Raw genomic sequence first — 21014 nt, forward strand, 5'->3', positions numbered from 1 at the left:
GATGAATATAAAAATATAAGATAAAATATTATCAGGAACACAAATTGGGATTGCAATTAAATTCTACAAATGCTATGTCATCAAACGATTTTCTTCTAATTTTTTAAATAAAATACAATTAAAAATAAAAATAAAAATTATTTTTTTTTGAAATAGATCGGATTCATTTCCATGCATTTAGTTAGTTTTGAAATTCAATTATAGTGTTTGATTTAAATTCAATTCATAAATAAGTTGAATTAACATGTTTAAAAAATATAAAATTCAATTCATTTTATTTTTTCAAAGGTTTTGAAAAAAAAATCTAGATATTTTTTTTTAATTAATATTTTATTTTTATTTTTATGATATTTCTAGAGATTAAATTTATTTTTTTATTAAAATTTTTAAATTAAATTTTATTTCAAAGGGTAAAATACCGTGTAACGTTTTTTATTCTCAACCATGTGTTATGACCTCCTACCATTTTATTTTTCTGGCAATGTTCAAATAGGTTTGATTTTTGGCAAATTAAATATTTTTGTAAAAAAAATAACAGTAGTTTGAGCTGTTTTTTGCAAATTTATAATTTGTGTGGATCTTATATCAATAATAAAATATATTTTATTATCATCAAACATTTATTTTATATAATTTATTTTAAAAATAAAAACAACCACGTAAACAAGAGGAAACTGGAAAGCATGCTAGGGAGATGGTGGCCAATGCTTTTCCCTTGCAAAAATAATTAAAATTTGAAAGTAAAAGTAAAGAACAGCGCGCGCAAGTCTCGCCATATCCTCACCAACTGTACGGAAAAGTGAAAGAAAATGAATTTTCACATGGCCGGACCACGTCTACAGTATTGTAAAAAGTTAATTTACTTGAGATTGGTATTATAATTATGATTTGAAAAAAATTATTTTATATAAGATATTTTTAATTGGAGTTGATTTAAAAAAATATATATTTAATTAAAATTATGATTGAAAATGAGGTTGAGCAAAAAAGTAGATTAATGTATTTGGTTAAAAAATACTTTTCAAATTGAAATTATAAAATAATTAATATATATATATATATATATTAATATTGATAATTTTTAATTTAAATATTATAAATTTAACTATTTCTATTAAATTATAAAATAAATAATACTTTATGTAAAATATTTTATATTATTTTATTAAACTATCTACAATTCCATTATGTATAAAATACATCCGACAAGGATTATATTTTTCATAAATTTTTTAAAAGTGCAACAATATCAGGTAAAATATAATCAGGAATAAAATTGAAATTGTAATCAAATTCTATAAATGCTACGTCATCAAGTGATTTTTGTCTAATTTATGTATTGATATTAAATAATATTTAATACTAATTTTTTAAAATATAAATAAAATATAACTGGTTTATCTTCCAGTGCTTTATGTGGATGGGCAAAGAAACTATTTAATATTTTTATTAAATTTAATATAATAATTTAAACTTGAATAAATTTTATATAATTTTTTAATTAGTTTAAATTTTAAATTAAATTATAGGAGAGCTGTCATGACATAATCTTGTCTATTGAGCATCTCCAAAAAATACAAAGATAAAAAATATATGATTCATTTTAGTTGACTCATTATCTAAATTATAAACTCTATTAAATTAAATTAATTTTTTTTATTTTATTATATGTTAAAAAATAAAAAAGATAAAAAAATAAAAAAATAAAAATTTATATTTTTTTCTTCCATTTGAATTTATTTCAATAATTGTTTTAGTTGCTTTGATAGATGCGATTGTCACGGCTCGTTAATAATAAATCTTTTAAATCAATAATCGCAATCCAAGTCAGACTTTATTCTATGTTGTCGTTATCACATATATAAATTCTTTCATTTGATCTATATTCCAATTTATTTTTTTTTGTTTTGTACTTGTGATATTCTTATTCTAGTCAATCTAAAAATACAAAAGATAAAAAGATAAAAAAAATAAATTTATAACTAACCGATAATGAAATAATAAAATTTAATATTAAATTATAAAATTATAAAAATAAAAAAGCTCAAAAAACCAAAAAACTACTAAAAATTTATGAACTTATTAGCAAAAAGCTCAGACGCATAGGCGTAGGTAAGATTCATTTTTCTATATTAGTTGACCGCTAGCTATTGTTAGCATAATGAAATGAATCGAAGAAAAAAAGATTGATGGTGCAAAATTAATTTAATTTTTCAGGTAAGATTAAGGCAAAGTTAATTAGCAGCCGACAAGCATGAAAAAGTTTATTTAGGATGTAATTGTAAGTATGGTAAATATTATTTTTTAAAATGTTTTTTATTTAAAAATATATTAAAATAATATTTTTTATTTTAAAATTTATTTTTAATATTTACATATCAAAACAATCTAAAAATACTTAAAATATAATTTAAAATAAAAATTAATTTAATTATAAAAAAACAAGTTGAAATTGAATTCCAAATGGGCCTCTTTACATGGACAAAGAAGCCAGACTACTATCTCCCAAAAACAAACATACTGGACAACAAAACACGACTTGTCATCGATTTGAAACTGCTGACGACAGGTCCACCGGCATTCTCACACAGCCGGTGCTGAGACCACCCCTGTTTGTGAATTTCTGCTATTGTCTGTGTAGCTGTAAGTTGCTTCTGTTAGCTAATAGTTGTTGTAGGTATGATTTTAATTTTAATAATTGTTGTAACTTAAGATTAAATAAAAAATAATTTATTATGTTTAGTTAAAATAATATTTTTTAAATTAAGGTTATAAAAAATTAATATATATATATTAATATTGATGATTTTTAATTTAAATATTATAAATTTAACTATTGTTAGTACGTAATGAAATAAAAAATATTTATAAAAAATATTTTTTTATTATTCCATTGGTTTTTTAAGTGCCCAAAAACACAAGGTAAAATATTATTTGGAATAAAATTAGTATTGTAATTAAATTCTACAAATACTATATCATCAAGCGATTTCTTTTTAGTTTTTTAAATAAAATATAATTAAAAATAAAAAATAAAAAATTATTATTTTTGAAATAAATCAAATTCATTTCCATGCATTTAGTTAGTTTTGAAATTCAATTATAGTGTTTGATTTAAATTCAATTCATAAATAAGTTGAATTAACATGTTTAAAAAAAATGTAAAATTCAATTCATTATATTTTTTATATTATCTTTATTTTATTTTTTAAAAGGTATTGAAAAAAAAGTTAGATAGTTTTTTTTTAAATTAATATTTTTTTATGATATTTTTAGAGATTAAATTTATTTTTTTATTAAAATTTTAAAATTAAATTTTATTTCAAAGGGTAGAATGCCATGTAAATTTTTTTATTGTCAACCACGTGTTATGACCTCCTATTATTTTATCTTTTTGCCCCTGCCTAAACAGGTTTGACTTTTAACAAATTAAGTATTTTTATGAAAAAGAGTAATAGTAGTTTGAGCTGTTTTCCTTAAATCTATGATTTGTGTGGTTCTATATCAATAATAAAATACATTTTATTATAACCGAACATTTATTTTATGTAATTTATTTTAAAAATAAAAACTGCCACGTAAACAAACGGGCACAAAGTGTGGAGGAAACTGGAAAGCATGCTAGGGAGATGGGTGGCCAATGCTTTTCCCTTGCAAAAATAATTAAAATTTGAAAGTAAAAGTAAAGAACATCGTGCGCAAGTCTCGCCATATCCTCACCAACTGTACGGAAAAGTGAAAGAAATTGAATTTTCACATGGCCGGACCACGTCTACAGTATTGTCAAAAGTAAATTTACTTGAGATTGGTATTATGTTTGTTATTATAATTATGATATGAAAAAAGTTATTTTATATAAGGTATGTATAGTTGAAGTTAGTTTAAAAAAATTATATATTTAATTAAAATTATAGTTGAAAATGAGGTTGAGTAATAAAGTAAATTAATATATTTGATTAAAAAATATTTTTTAAATTGATATTATAAAATAATTAATATATATATATATATATATTAATATTGATGATTTTTAATTTAAAAATTAAAAATTTAATTATTTCTATTAAATTATGAAATAAATAATACTTTATAGAAAATATTTGATATTATTTTATTAAATTATTTACAATTCTCTTATTTATAAAATATATTCGATAAGGACTATAATTTTTATAAATTTTTTAAGAATGTAATAACATTAAATAAAATATAATTAGGAATAAAATTAAAATTATAATTAAATTTTACAAATATTACATTATAAAGTGATCTCTATAAAATTAAAATTAAATTTTACAAATATTACATTATCAAGTGATCTCTGTCTAATTTATATATTGTTATTAAATAATATTTAATATTAATTTTATTTAAAAATACAATAAAAAATAAAAAATATTATTTTTATTTTTATTTTACCTTAGTCTAACCAGAATAATAAAGAATATCCCCACTGTTAACTGAAGAATGTTACGTGACTTTTCTTTCCCGCAGACAAGGTGTCTGAACACCGGGAACGTAGTGGTGCTACATAGTTGCTGCTGTTATATTCATTCTTGTTAGATTAGTAATTCTGAGGTGAACTATGACCAGTCTCTAAATTATCTGACCCACAAGACCAGAAAAAGGGATAGTTTCATTGACAGAAACTCAGCTGCAGCAGCAATGCCGCACTCTTCATTTGTTCTATACATGCCCGCTCATACCAATGTGTTAAATAATCACAGCGTCACTTAGAAGAAGCTTTAAGAAACGGTCTGAAGTCTGAAATTCGTTGACAGCAGTTCCATTTAAGCATTTCAAGATTGTTGCAGCAACCAGCTGAGAGACAAAACAAGCTCAACCTTAGTGAAAACGGAAAGTGCTGGAATAAAATGTTCATCCAAGTAAAGCATGCTGCGTCAATTAGTGCAAAAAATCTTTCATGGGGTCAACATGATTCATCCTTTTCATCCAATATGCTTCCATTTCCTCAACAGTGACCTGAAAATGGAAATGGGGAATTTTCAAATATAATCGAATTGCAATAAACCTAGTGGTAAATAGTCATGGTAGAAGGATCAAACATACTTCATCGTCCCATTTAACATTTTATTTACCTTCTTAATTGCCTCAAAAAAGAAGCGTCTGGTCAGGTCATCAGGTATGTCAGTTCCTCTAAGTAGCATGTCGTTTCACCTCTGCTGGAGCAGGTGTCTCTGCAGTAATATCACAAATCCAGTAAGAGAGGAGGTGCAAGTATTTGAAATTAACATGTAAAGCTGCTGAAACATAATTAATAGGAAAACTTCGACAGGTCAACAGAACACCAGAGCAACCAGGATTTCTAACCAAATGAAGTAGACCGGAGACATCAAAAGCAGAATATCAGAAACACTTTTGAGATGCACATTAGGCTTCGCGAAAAGATTAAAGAAGAATATGGATACATGCCTTCAGAGGCTGTTTTACGAGCAATATTAGCCTTCATCAAGTCTGCTGCCAGTTCAGCGGCCTCGATTCCTGCTGAGTCAGTGGAATAGCTGTTACGAAATGTTTGCTGACAAGATTTAGAATACCAAACACTGGCGTGACCATGTCGCAGCATTATTTGGGATTGCGTACAAATTTGCTAATATTTATTTAAAAAAATTAATGACTTTTGTTTATTTTTTATTAAAACGATGTTGTTTTTAATTTTTTTTTAAAATAAAAATTGACCCGGCCGACTCAGCTAACTCAGTCAAAATCCGATAACCTGATCAAAACTCGGAACCTGAACCTTAAACCGGCCGACCACTAGATCAAGTTTAAAAACTATGGCATGTATACATACCTTCAGAGGCTGTTTTACGAGCAATATTAGCATTCATCAAGTCTGTTGCCAGTTCAGCAGCCTCAATTCCTGCTGAGTTAGTGGAATAGCTGTTACGAAATATTTGCTGTCAACATTTGAAATATCAAACACTGGCGTACAAATTCGTTAACATTTATATATTTATTTTAAAAAATTAATTTTTTTTTTTATATTTTTGTATTATTTTGATGTATTGATATTAAAAATAAATTAAAAAAATTTTAAAAAAATTTTTAAATAAAAAATCTTAAAAAAACAACTACCATACTTACATACACTCTATTATATTTACAAACACACTCTCGTCCTTGCTTTTTGGATGAGATGTCTCTTTGAACCAAAAAAAAAAAAACTAAGAAAACCACTAAGTTAAAATCGTCTCCAGCATCCATAGATGTGAAATTCATTACAAACAGAAAGATAAACCCAGTAATGTGAGCACAAAGCCTATGCAATTCCAAGAAAGGAAAGGAACGTGACACTTTCGCACACAATGTATTTAACTATTTTTCTTTTAATATTAAAATTATAAGAAGTTTTAAATAACAAATTTAATATTTTTTCAAACAACAATATTTTAAAAAACAGGTTCTAAGCCCAGGTTGAATATGATGTTAAATGGCGCGACATCCACATGGATAACTTGTCGCTAGTATTTATTGACTCACTTAGTTGTAAAAGTATGTTGGATAATATGATATAATAAGTTTTTTAAAAGTAATTTTTATTTAAAAATATATTAAAATAATTTATTATTTTTACATCTAACATAATAAAATCATCATAAAACACACAAATATATTTTAAAAACATGTAAAAATAAAATTCTAATTATTGACATGCAAACTGTGCTGAACCAGGAGCGCAAGTGCGGCATGTTTTCTTTTGTTTTTATTATATAAGTTTATTTTTCTTCTGAAAATTGTTTTAAAAACTAACTTCAAATGAGGAAGATGAGCATGCGAAATTGTGTGATTGAATCAGCCGAGAAGCTCCTAGTTTGGAACATAACGGCGTCTTGCATTAACATGCTGATAACCATGATATTTCATGACGATGTTTTTCCTAAGGTATGCCTTCAAGGACGCAACGTATTCCTAAGATGATAAATTATTAAAAGTGTTGCTAAATTTAATTGTAAAAAATTATACTGTTGTGATTAGTATATGATATGGTATTAAACTACGATTTTATATCTTCATCGGGTTATCAGCAATCAAGATTGGACTGATGTATTTAATTTTTGTTTATTTTTATATTTTAAAAGTGTTATTAAAAAAATTAAATTTTATTTTTTTTCAAATTAATAATTTTTTAAATATTTTTATATCATTTTAATATCTTTATATTAAAAATAATTTTTTTAAAATAATTTTTTTTTTAATATATTTTTAAATAAAATTTTTTAAAAAACAATTATATCCATATTTTCAAAGACAATTTATAAATAATGTTCTATCCCCTTAAGGACAGGGAACGTTTAACCCTTATTTAAAGAGAAATGTTTGAAATTGTACTTTAAATGGGGTTTTTTTTGTAAAAAATAAAATTGTTATATTTTTAAACAATGTCAATATAAAAAATAATTTTATAAAAATAATAAAATATTATTTTAATATATTTTTAATTTTAAAAATTAATAAACCCGTATATAATGATTCGGTGCAACCAACCACAGCTCAACCGAGAGCTAGCACGTAGCTAAATTAGCAAACGCGTGATGGCCGCTACTTAAATTATTTTTTTTTAAGAAGAGAGAGTCAGCAAAACGACGTCGGTCTTCCTAAACTAACCACCTTGTACATATCCTATTATTCCCTGGCATTATCCGTTTCCACACGCGCAAAGTACTCCTTCTCTATCTCAAGAATAGCCTCTCTCCACTCTCACTGCCTCTAACTTCGTTATCGACGAACGATCTTAAAAGAATCGGTTTTCCTCTCACTGTCTCTCTAGATCTTCACCAATGGCAAAGGAACCCGCTCGCGTTCTCGTTACTGGAGCTGCAGGTACTATAACAAAACTAAAAATAAAACCTTAACTCACACTAACTTTGCCACAGATCTATAACTGGTGGTTGTTATTGACGATAGACCTAGAAAAATTATTGATCTTAATCTTGTAGATATTGATCTAGTGTAACATGCTCATGACTAGATTGCGTTTTGAAGGCGAAGTTAGTTGAATCGATTATTATTATTACGTGCTTCATGTAATTAAGAGTTGCCGGTGCTGTTTGATGCGACACTATTTCAGAGTCTGTTTTAATTGAATTGCACGCTTCATTTTAATGATCGTGTCTTGATACGTACGTGTAGATCTGCGATTCAATTAAAATTATTGATTGTGAGTGCTCAAGTATTATTTGCGATAATGCGTAAAAAAATAAATTATCTATGTTTTTTTAATTTGTTAATTCTCATTTTGTTGATATCAATTCTTGAATGTACGCGTAGAGCTATTTGATTTATAAACTGCAATGTAACAAAGTGAATGTGTGGTTGGGTCTGCAGGACAAATTGGATATGCTCTTGTACCCATGATTGCTAGGGGAGTGATGCTTGGTCCTGACCAGCCTGTGATCCTCCACATGCTAGATATCCCACCTGCAGCCGAGGCATTGAATGGTGTGAAGATGGAGTTGGTAGATGCTGCATTTCCTCTTCTTAAAGGTATCTTCCCTTCGTGCCCCTTTTCAAAATGACCGGACAAGTTGTCGAAGAATGACTATTTTATGGTGCAACATGTGGGATTGTGAGGAATTAGCTGTACGATCACAAGATCTGACCCAAAATATTTACAATAGGTGTTGTAGCTACAACTGATGTTGTGGAGGCCTGCACCGGGGTTAACATTGCAGTAATGGTTGGTGGCTTCCCAAGGAAGGAAGGAATGGAGAGAAAAGATGTGATGTCTAAAAATGTGTCAATTTACAAGTCACAGGCTTCTGCTCTTGAGAAGCATGCAGCTGCAAACTGCAAGGTACCGTGTTTCAAAAAATTAACAAAACAATCTGTGTTTGGGTTCTTTGTTTAAACGGTAATTGGATTCTGTATTGTTAAATAGAAACACATGTATTTAGACTGAGAGAAATTAGTTTGATCTATTGAATTATAATGGAAATACATGTCCTATATATTATTTTTAGTTTGAGACATCCTGTGAAATTCTAGCTACTGTTACATGTATGAAACTGAACGCGTTTAGAGCTGCATCACTTGAACAATTCAGACTTAAATTTCATTTTAATTATCGTTTCTTTTTGTTTTCTTCAGGTTTTGGTTGTTGCTAACCCAGCAAACACCAATGCATTGATTTTAAAGGAATTTGCACCATCTATTCCTGAGAAAAACATTACTTGTTTGACAAGACTGGACCATAACAGGGCACTTGGTCAAATTTCAGAGAGGTTGAGTATCCAAGTCTCTGATGTTAAAAATGTGATTATTTGGGGGAATCACTCATCTACTCAGTACCCTGATGTCAACCATGCTACTGTTAAGACTCCAGCTGGGGAGAAACCCGTGCGGGAGCTTGTTAAGGATGATGCATGGTATTAATGATTGTATTTCTGTTTAAACTCTATTTAAGTTATTTTCGAAAGTTGTGGATCACAATGGTAATTGTATTTCTTGGTTTAAGGTTGAATGCAGAGTTCATCACTACTGTTCAGCAACGTGGTGCTGCGATCATTAAAGCACGAAAGCTTTCAAGTGCATTATCTGCTGCTAGCTCTGCTTGTGACCACATTCATGATTGGGTTCTTGGAACTCCTGAGGTTTGACAGTGCTCTACCTGCTTTCCAATTTTGAGTTAATCTTTTCATGTTTTGTGGTATGATTTTTTTTCTTTAATGTAGGGCACCTGGGTTTCCATGGGGGTCTACTCTGATGGCTCGTACAATGTACCAGCTGGTCTAATTTATTCCTTCCCTGTTACTTGTCAGAATGGAGAGTGGAAAATTGTTCAAGGTAAGGGTGTACCAAATAAAATATCGTCACATAGCACTCATTCTTTATGATTTTATGCCGATATATGAGATTATAATAGAGTCAGATATTATCTATTTTAAGGGCATTTTGGTGATGTGTTTATGCTTTTTGCTGGTGCTTGCATATATTTTTATGATGCAGCACTTTTGGATCTCTATAAGCCTGCTCTTTCTCCTGTATCCCATGCAGTGCACTTCTCTTTTCTGTTCAAATTTGTTATTTTCCATATTCTTAAGCGGATTTTGTGGAAGGCTCACAAAAGTAAATTTTTAATGATGAAAAATGTATCATTAACCTTTTTTATTCTATTTTATGCTGCCGCTACATCTAATAGTAGGTCTTAATAAACTTGAGGGAATCATGATATATATTAATGATAGTAGAGTTTCGATTCTCTTTCATTGGTTCTTTACCCAACCATATTGTGGTTGGAAGTATAGAAAACCATGTTTGAAACTTTTATTTCAAGGATATTCTCATCTTGTTTTTTGCACAAGCAAGCAAAATTATATGTTTTTCTTTTAATTTGCCTTTGTACAAAAAGTTTGTAGTAATTCAGTTCATATCTATCTTGAACTTCAGCCTTCATGGATGATTACAACTGTTTTATGGCCTCATTCTGTGACTCAGGTCTTAGCATTGATGAATTCTCAAGGAAAAAGTTGGATTTGACAGCAGATGAGCTCTCTGAGGAGAAGGCTCTTGCTTACTCGTGTCTCGCTTAGATGCTCGTTTCCTGTCATAGGCATATATTAAGTGGGCCTCTCACCTTCCAAACGAGCGGGCAGTGTCAAGTTTTTTAATAAAGCTACTGTTGTTCCTAGATAAGAGCTGCCTCTTTGGATCTTACCTTGTTAAAGACTATCATAAGATATGAGGATGTTTGAATTTTTGTGGTATTTCATCGATTGAAATTTCAATAGTTGCATATACACTGAGATTTCAAGGTAATTATTTCACAGCTGTTTGTGTTTTTGAGTTTTGACCTTCTTTCTCCTTTGAAATGTGATACCAAGGGTACCTGAGATTTTCCAGACCACTGGCTGATCTGTGGTGTGCTTGGACTTGTTGGGAGAGCTAACAGTTGTGTTGGATAGTTCAAACCCTCGAATACCTGTACCTATCATTGTTTTTGGGAAACTGAAAATAATGGATAGCAGTAGAATTTCTTGAGCTTCATGCAAACTTTACCAGAATTCAGTTCACCTATTTTACCTCGTCCTCCTATTTTCGTCGTTTTGGAACCTTAATCAAACGCACTTGATGACCCTAGCATGCACTTTGCAATTTTATGGCAGGTTCAGGTATTATAGTTGTAAACTTCAGATTCATGAGTGTATAAATCAATAACTACTTGTTTTTTCAAAACCGTAAATGATGATAAACAATCCGCACTCAAGATTTCAGTCATAATATGAATTACTATCATGAATACGGTTGCCATGCTTGGTCTGTTCTTTCGCGTGTGCATTGCATTGGATGAACTATTTGCGTCGTTGGGAATAATGTTTGATAGAATATTATGTTAAATTTCCACATTTGCATGGTTTTTTATGGTGGTAAAAATAGAAGGTATGTGGGGTTATTTTACACTTTCCAGCGGGGAATTCTCATCATACCACCTTTTTTTCTTTTCTTCTCTTTTTATTTTTTTATCAAGAAGAGGTTGCCAATTTACAGAATTTGCACCATAACCTGACCATGGAAGGGAACCACAAATCAAGTACACGGTTTACAACTAGAACACCAGCCTCGCGATATAACAGTAGAACATATCATACACATTAGAGTTAAAAACACCTCCACCTATTTTACCAGTTAGCTGGATACAGTGTTAAAATCAGTGACTAAGGTTATGAGATTAAGATGATTGTGTGGAAAGCAAAAAACAAAAAAATCCCTTCAATCATTAAATTTTGGCTGATCTAGCATGAATTTCCAAAAAAAAGGAAGGGAAAAGGAAGAAGAAAATCTACCCACCACCGAACTGCCACCAATATCACTACATGCGCCATCTCATCCGCTGCATTAGCACTAGACACTTTAAACAACACAATAATTGGGTGTTTTTTACCACCGTAAACCTTCGCACGCGCTCCCTGAATTTAATTTGCTGTCAACCTCTGCAAGGGTTTGATTTGATTGGGGTTTTGAATTTATCCCAGCCCCTCAATTTCATATATGAAAAGGAAGCACGGTTTCTCAGCAATTTGTTCCATGATCATCCTCGTCTAGATTCACGGCGTCTTGATTCACGGAATTTTGACAACTCTGGTAGAAAGTTTCCGTCCTAACGCTTTCTCTGGGAGTTGTTTTCCAAAAAGATTATTGTAAAAAACAAGAGTTTTGTTTGTCTCATCTAAGTGTTATATCCAATTCTTTTATTATTTTCAATATATATTTATTTTTTTCATGGAAAAATCTTTTTGGAATAAATAAGAAAATTACAGATGGGGTTTACAAAACTAATTTCCTAACCCAAGATTTTGAAGTCTTGGACTCGCTAGTCTCTTTCTCACCGAAGGGATACGCGGTATTGGAAAAGTAGGGTGAGGCGCTGAAGAAAACGAGAACACTTGATTAATCGTTTGGAATTGGAAAATCTACGACCATAAAATGGATTTTGTCCATCAAAAGGGTGTTTTGCCTTATGTTTTAACTAGATTTTATTTTTTATTTTATTTTTTTATTAATTTTTTTAATATCTGATATTAAGAATAAATTTTTAAAAATAAAAAAAATAGTATTTTAATATATTTCAAGCAATTTTTTCTTGGAGTAACATTTATCATATTTTTTTATATTTTTAATAAGCTGATATTAAAAATAAATTAAAAAAAATATTATTTTAATATATTTTAATTAAAAACATATTTAAAAAAGTAATATCTATCATATTATTTTTATATTTTTTATATGCTGATATTTAAAATAAATAATAAAAAATATTATTTTAATATATTACAAGTAAAAAAAATATTTTAAAAAATAATTTCTACCCCATTCTTAAACACTAAATAAGCTTTACATGGGTCTAGGAAATCAAAGCAACCAACACACTTTGAAGCTTTGAATAGTCATTTTTTGTTTCTAAAAAATATTTATTTCTAGAAGAAAATACTTTTCCTAGGATCAATAGTCAATTCTTTTAAGGATCGGAATGATTTACAAGGAAAACCAATAATCTACGGTTACAAGATCAACTGAGGGCACAGGCTGATGCCACAATGCATATAAGGAGTGCTCTACTAATTTATCAGATTAAAAAGTGCCATGATTAACAAGTATCATTAATGAACATCTTTTTTTTTTTTTCATGGTGCATATGAAAATTAGTTTATCAGTCCACTAGTTTTTGACGGACCAAAAAAAAATAAAAATTATGACATCCGGAATTTTATTCGCACAGCCAGGGCAAGTCGGATTCCAGTACTTTGAGATTTCAAGAACTATATACACACACACACATTAGATGGCAAGTCGTATATTAGCCCGTGATATATCACAAGTATGATAAAAAAAAATTAAAATGCAATAAAATAAATCTTTTCGTTGATAACGTGTCTTCTATAAGTTTTCATCCTACTACTGAGATATTATTTGTTTTGGTTTAGTTCAACATGATTTGTTTTTTAATAGTTATTTATAACTTCAAAACATGTTTTATTAATCAAAGTAAGCTTACTTGTATAAAAACATTTTGTATAAAAATATTTTCTAAGTCCTCATCCATCATTAATATAGGATATTATAAAATAGATTTTAATTATGTATTAAAAGATATTTTTATTTAATATTAAAATTAAAATACATTAAATTAATCAGGATTGACATGCAAGAGTCACGAGAATAGTTTTGAAAAAAACAAAATGGAAAGCTTAATATCTAATTAGTTAACTATTGAAGAATGAAAGTGGTAAGAAATAACACTCAACTAAAAAATAAAAAATTTAAGTGAATTCAAATCAATCAAATAAATTCATGATACAAGTAATATATGTCATTGGACTTAATAAATCTTTTAAATCTGAGATTATTCTTCATTTAAATACATGAAGGTTTTTTGTATGAAATATTTTTTGAAAGGAAATAAATTGTGTTAGGTGCATGTAGCTAAGATAACATGAATAAATTATTGATAAAAAAAGAATGAAATTTTTTTTGTTTTTGTTTTGAGCTAAATAAAAAAATAAATTATCAATAATAAATTATGAAATTATATTTTTTAAAATTGAAGAACAAAAAAAGTATTACACAAATAATAGCTTGAATGCTATGGATGAACTCATTAAATATATGACTTGATTAATTCAATTACATTCAATATTTTTTTTATTTTTTTAACCCAAATATAAAACAACAAAACTTAAAGAGAAAAGACAAGAAAACAAAACAAAAAGGAGCCCTAAAACAGTGGGAAAAAAAAAACTAGCCCAAGGCTATGCTCTCATGGCTGGCTTTGTTTTTTTTAATTTTTTAACAAGTTGGTGATCAAGATTTTTTTTCAAAAATAAAATAGTTGATAATGTATTGTTTTTTTTGTGTGCAAAATCCAACAACAGAAAAATGAGGTGTTGGTTTTTCGTTTAAAAACTCATTTCAATCTATTTTTTTATCCAAAACACTTTAATAATCCATGTATAACCTCAAAAAACTAAAAAAAAAAACAACTGAAAAATACAAATCAACCTGCCTCCAAAAACATTCTCATGAATAAATTTGTCATTTAGGACCTATAAAAGGAAAAAAAACTTAGATTAAACTTTAATCATTAAATGAAACCCACTAACAACAATTTCAAATATTTTGGTAGTTAAAATCTTCATAAATGATCACTTTTTCTCTCTTTATTAGAATCTAACAACCCTTTTTTTTTAATAAAAAATTGAAAAATAAAAGAAATTAACTTTGATATCAAAATTGAATTTCTCAAAACTAAAAAAATTGATTATCTATGAACCAAAAATACATGGAGAACCAAAATGAACTTTTTCTCATAGACTTCAAAGACTCCACCTAGTTTACTTATTTTTTATTTTATTTTAATCATCTATCTTTCAATTCAATTTCCTCTCAAAAACATAACATTAGCTACCCAACGAAACTTCTATAGACACTTCAACCTCCTATCCCAAGGCAATCCTAGTAAGTCCTACTGAAAAATTTACTTTTGGGAATTCCTGTGCTAATGGGATTTTTGACAATCTTATTCATATTAGTTCCATTTTTACTCTATCAATTTTGGAAGATTCAGAATTTTAGGCAGAGGAAGTGACAAGATGTAACTTCTTTTAAGTTTGGCCGCCAGAGTGAATCCAACCCTGAAAAGGAATTTTGAGCAAATACAACAGGAAGCAGGCAGGTCATGAAGTGAACCAAGTCATGAGATTATATTAAAATATTACACTCCCATAATGCAAGCATACTGCGAGAAATTATTGCATGAACTACTAGATAGATTAACATAAATCAAATTAATTACATTGCAGGAATTCTCTGCATAACCAATAATAAACCAATAAGTCTACTTTGACTAACATAATGGCAAGAATTTTCCTAAGAACAAGGTTCATAATGGCACATTTTTTTTCCTAAATAGTCTATTTTGACTAAATTAATTAGGGAATCTCTCAACTCGTTTCTTCTTCTTTCTTCTGTTTCAGCGGTCCAGTTACTGTAGTCTAATAAAACAAGAGGACTTTTGGATAAGATGGCTTCATCCCCACCGAATTTAAAGTGAAGGAGACATTTTTTAACTTGAATTAAATTTCTAGTCCCCACCAAGTAACTAATGAAGAGGAGAGAACCTATCCAAACCCAAACACAGCCACAAATTGCCCTTTCGTCATCGATGATTTAATTAAGTTAAATGGGGATAAAAAAAGCAATTTAAATCTGATGAATAATGCAATTAAGCTTCCAAAAGCAAACAAGAAATCAATTCATATATAGAATTTGAGATTAATCCAAATGATGCACTCCTATTTCCAAGCATTCCATGCAACTTGATGGTCGTATCCTCTTCTTCCTTGCTGAAGTTTCCTCTCTTAATACCTGGCCGCAAATAGTTTATCCATCGGAACCTGCAACTCTTCCCGCATCTCAGTTATCCTACAGAAAATAGAGAAAAAAATAAAAACATTAGCTATATATGCAATAGAGAGACAACCAGGACTTTCCTATATATATAGCTTATTAATTAATTAATTTTGTTCTAAACTCTCATAATAAATTTGTATTGACTGAAATCAATCTAATTTCTGGCATGGTGCTTGGATTAACCCACAATATTTTCCACATACAGGAGAGATAAAAGGCCAAAAGTTTCAGTGTTACAGAAGGAGTCATTTCATGCATTATTTAGCGCTGACTTTCACAAGGTTCGTGAGAAAGATCGTGCTAGATGTCTTTCAAAAAAATCCAGAAAGGGTTATTAGAATTACGTACCAGCTTGCTTAGACAGCGCACGCCAATTGCTATGGCCATAGTTTTGAATGTAGGAGATCAAAATCTGATCTGCTTCAAGTGTCCATTGCCCCTTCGTCAACCTCATTTTCTCACAGTAAGGAGCCCTCACCATTTTATATATATGTATCAACTTGAATGAACACTACTGAAGAGTTCTCCCTTATACTCCTCTGATCCCTCTGAGAATAATGACATTCACTGGCCTGAAAAGTTTCCCAGGCCTTCGTGGATATTTATATACCAAGTTTTGAAAACATGCATGTGCTTGAAAAGTCTGAAGATGGGAAAATAATAAAAACATCTCTAATATTCAAAAGCATCTCTAATATTCCCCGGAACAAGGAGTCTCTCTCTCACACACTCGCGCGCGCGGGAGGGGGGGGGGGGGAGGGGGGGGGGGGGGGGGGGGGGGGGGTCAGATTGTATTAGTTCAAGGCTAAATAATTGTGACCTTAATTTGAGTAACGAGTGGAGTGAGAGATTGCTATGAGATAAATTCCTGCAACCTGCAATTAGAGTTTTGTTTTTGTATTTTAAAAATATTTTTTAAAAATTTAAATTTTTTATTTTTTATTTTAAATTAATATTTTTTATATTTTAAAAAATAATTACAACATCAGTTTTCAAAATCATTTAGTATAATTAATTATTGGATAGTGATCGGTTAACGTGAGCCAATAACGCTTCAAGTAGAAGCAGCCAAAACAGCTTTCAAAATACATCACTGGGAAAATCTTGTTTGTTTTGAAGACACAAATATCTCTCCTAAAGCTCAACATTCCTTGTAATCAGCTAATAAAAGAACTCACTTTTTTTAAACTCGATTAACATATTTTGAATTTTAAACTCATTAAATATATACAAATTTTCTAAAAACTTATAATATTTTTATTAATAATAATATTGTATAAGATATAACATGAAAAAGTTCTTTAATAATTTATTATATTTTTATCCATATTAATACATATATCAGTAATATTTTTTTCATTAATATATATATATATCATGGATATTTCTTATTTCATTAATATATATATATATATCATGGATATTTCTTATCAATATTAATAAATATATCAGATATATTTTTTCTTTTTAATATTATAAAATATTATAAGGACAATAATATATTTTAATTTTTTATTTTTATAAAAAAATTTATAAATTATAAATAGATTATGAATCCTTTAAATAAAAGATTTGAAATCTTCATTCTTAAATGTATTTTTTTTTCAAAATATTTATCAATACTATTATTGCACTGTCTCTTAAAAAGTTACTAATTTAATAATTAAAAAGTCTTAAAATTTATAAAAATAAATTTTTATAGGTATTAAACATCCGTCTTCAATTATATTAACTAAAGAAAATTGATCAAATTATTAAAATTAATGATTAACTAATTATCTAAGATGTAAATTTTGTTAATTTCTAAGCTAAATATATACTTGAATGTTTTATGGCATCATCGGATATTATTCCTATCACTATAGTTATTTTTACATCACTGGTACCAAAATCAAAATAACATAAAAAAACAGAAAACAAAAGAAAATGGTAGGTTACACAACCCTAGTTTACAAGCAAGAGACCATTACTGTTTCTAACAATAGTCAAGAAAGTTAACGAAAACATTTGAAAAGGCAAAGCTTGGAGGCCACTTGCATTTGCAGGAACGTGGTTAATTTAATAATTACAATAAGTAGGATCAAATTCGCAATTGGATTGAATGAATTGATGAATTGTTAAGGAAAATATTACTTTCAATCATTTTGGTTAAAGATGGAAGGAGGAGGTTGTGTTTATGGTTCCTAATAGGTTTGTGGTGAGCAGAGAACGAATAGGCCTGTCTCTTTTTAAAATGGGCAATGACAGCTAGGTGTTGGTTTATTAACGGCTAGGGTTTTTTTGTTTTTTTCCTCCCCTCACCCTTATATGAGGTAACCATGTATTTATAAGTAATTTTCTTTTTGTTTTTTTACAATTATTTGGCCTAACAAGCAATCTAAATTAATTTTAGTCCCTTATTTTTTTTTTTTTCATTTGATTCCTTTGTCCAAATATTTTTTTTAATTTTTTATTTTGATTTTCTTGAAAAAGGCAATGTTAATGTCAACTTGACGAGAAAAATCAATGATTTTTAAAATAGCAGTTAAAAGTTAAACACATTGAAAAAAATTAAAATTGAAATTTTTTTAACAAGACGCTAAAAATGTTAAAAAAAGTACAAATACATCAAGAATATGTTTTTTTTATATTTAAAAAAATAAAAGATAAAAAATTAGATTATAACACTCTATGTGTGGACAAGAAGTGAAACCATTTTAATCATTGTTTGTGACTTTTACTAATATCATTATAATTATCTCATTAAGATGTTTTTTATGGCTCTCATGATGTTGTAATAAGAGCTTTAATGCATTTTTTGTGGTTTATTTTTTTTTATTATAATTATTTATTTGTCTTTAAACAAGAGTGTGACCACCTACTTTATTTATTATTAATGATCTTTTTTGATGTTTTAAAATTAAGCTTATCAAAATTATTTTTATAATACTGATAATGACATATCTTGGAGTCTTTTTTATTTTATTTTTATTATTACTCTAATTTGTGTAGCTTATTTAATAAATTTTTGAAATGCGGTGTTTTCCATCAATAACAACTTTAAATTATGTGTTTTTTAATTGTAACATATTACTATTTCGGTAATTCTTTATTAATTTAAAAAAGAAACAAACATTTCAAGGATGAGAGTGATTTTCAACTGTTCCTTCAGGCTAACAAAAAAAAATGTACCGTGAGCATATTCACACATAATCATTATAATAAATAATTGATAATCGGAAAGACTATCACCATTTTCTGTTTTTTGGTGAAAAGGAAAACGTGAAATTATTTTTGTTTGTTTTAAGTAAAATCTATGGCGTACGTTGCCAACTAAAATAATGTTCAGGATTATTTATTTTTGTGTTTTAAAAAGTATTTTTAAAAATTAAAATTTATTTATTTATTTTAAATTAAAATATTTTTAAATTATTTTAATGTGTTAATATTAAAAATAATTTTTTTAAAAATAAAAATATTATTATTATATATTTTAATATAAAATATTATTTAAAAAACAATTATAATTACCCTTCCACGCAAACAAGTGAAGAGTGGACGGTGCTGCCATTTTTGGTCATCAAATCATTAACTGCTGGATCTGCGCTTGTGAGTACATGGATTTTTCACTGTTGAAGTGACCTCTAATTACTTTAAAAAGGGGTGGTGTTATCTTTTCAAGACCCCATTTCCATTAAAGTTGCTGGCCATGGGAGTGCTTTCGGCGTAAATAACAACAAACCTCGAATGGATGATTTCTTTTTAAACAAAAAGATCTGCACACTAATTTTGGGTTTAAGAACAAAATGACTAATGAGTCTGGAAATATTAAAAATCCGATTCATTACCATTGCAATCGACTAAGTGGTAGGGATAGCTTTGCAGCATAACTTAGCTTCGTTCTTGCTTTCATGGGATGAGATTTGTAACATTAATGGGATCAAAATTTAAAAAGGAACGAGTTTGGCCAGTTAAGTTTAAGCAGCCAAATTGAAATTAAAGGACTCACAAGCATAAGTGTCAGACCTGCCTAGGACACCGTTTAGTAAAAGTGAGTTTGTTTTTTTTTTTTTAAAGTTACTTTTAAAAATTTTAATTTTTTTTATTTTAAGATAATTTTTTATATTTTAATATTTTTAATGTATTATATTAAAAATAAAATAAATTATTTTAATGAATTTCTAAATAAAAAATATTTTAAAAATAAAGAATATCATAATCTCAATCATTATCAAATCATTATATTAATTTTTTTAGACAAAAGTATAGTAAATAAAATAAAAATAATGCTATCTTAAGTAGTTATTTAAAAAAAAATATTAGAGTTGCCGGTCTTGCAAGGGTTTATATTAAATGCCGTTTGAAAATGTGTTTTAAATTGCGTTCTAAATAGTATTTATAAAAAAAATAATTTTTTTAATTTAAAATTAATTATTTATACTTTTGAATCTTGCCTACCATGTACTCTCTTGATTGATTGATATCTTGAGACATTTTAACATTTTTTATAGAGCCTTTTGGTGTGGTTCATAACTTAACATCAAATATAATAAGGATATTTTAGAGTAGTTCTTTTGAGTTGCTCAACAACATTATATTTATTATATTTATTGTGCTTCATCAATTTCAGGAATTTATTAGTTTCTTCTTCAGTTACAAGCATTTTTACTTTCTCAGACAAATCGATTGCCTCTTTACCCTTATCCTTTCTCCACTTCTCGAGCTCCTCAGGGTTAATTGTATGGCGAGGCATGGTAGCTCTCGTAACTTGCTACTCTGGTTTGGCTAACTCACTGGCAGTAAATTATACCCACCAAATGTCCATATTCTGTCTAAGTTATTCAACTACGAGTATCCTTTGATTTACCCAGTTACCTGTCAATACACAATGTTGTATTAAAACTTGTTCAAAATGGAATCCCATGATTTGAGTTGGACCTGGTGACTGGTCAACTCTAGGGTGAAAGGTTTAATTACTATGCTTAGGTAATAATTATTTTTATATTTTAAAAATATTTTTACATAAATTTAATTTTGTTATATTTTAAATTAATATTTTTTGATGTTTTTAAATCATTTTAATACATTAATTTTAAAAATAATTTTTT

The 21014-nt window shown here is 28.1% G+C and overlaps 1 protein-coding gene across 1 annotated transcript; it reads left to right on the forward strand.

The window, feature by feature from the left end:
- Positions 1-7654: 7654 nt before the first annotated feature.
- Positions 7655-10806, forward strand: LOC105129924 (malate dehydrogenase, cytoplasmic-like). The gene is made up of 7 exons (XM_011032197.1): positions 7655-7845; positions 8350-8508; positions 8643-8818; positions 9112-9389; positions 9479-9614; positions 9696-9807; positions 10459-10806. The coding sequence occupies exons 1-7, from the start codon at positions 7803-7805 to the stop codon at positions 10551-10553; spliced, it is 999 nt and encodes a 332-aa protein (XP_011030499.1). The 5' UTR covers positions 7655-7802; the 3' UTR covers positions 10554-10806.
- Positions 10807-21014: the final 10208 nt, after the last annotated feature.

This window comes from Populus euphratica, unplaced genomic scaffold (assembly GCF_000495115.2).
Source record: "Populus euphratica unplaced genomic scaffold, PopEup_1.0 scaffold17.1, whole genome shotgun sequence".
NCBI lineage: Eukaryota > Viridiplantae > Streptophyta > Magnoliopsida > Malpighiales > Salicaceae > Populus > Populus euphratica.

Excerpts from the sequence above, each read along its gene's own strand:
- LOC105129924 (XM_011032197.1), top strand. The coding sequence starts at position 7,803 with ATGGCAAAGGAACCCGCTCGCGTTCTCGTTACTGGAGCTGCAG. Across the intron at positions 8,819-9,111 it reads ATGCAGCTGCAAACTGCAAG|GTTTTGGTTGTTGCTAACCC; the intron begins GTACCGTGTTTC and ends TGTTTTCTTCAG. Across the intron at positions 9,615-9,695 it reads GGGTTCTTGGAACTCCTGAG|GGCACCTGGGTTTCCATGGG; the intron begins GTTTGACAGTGC and ends TCTTTAATGTAG.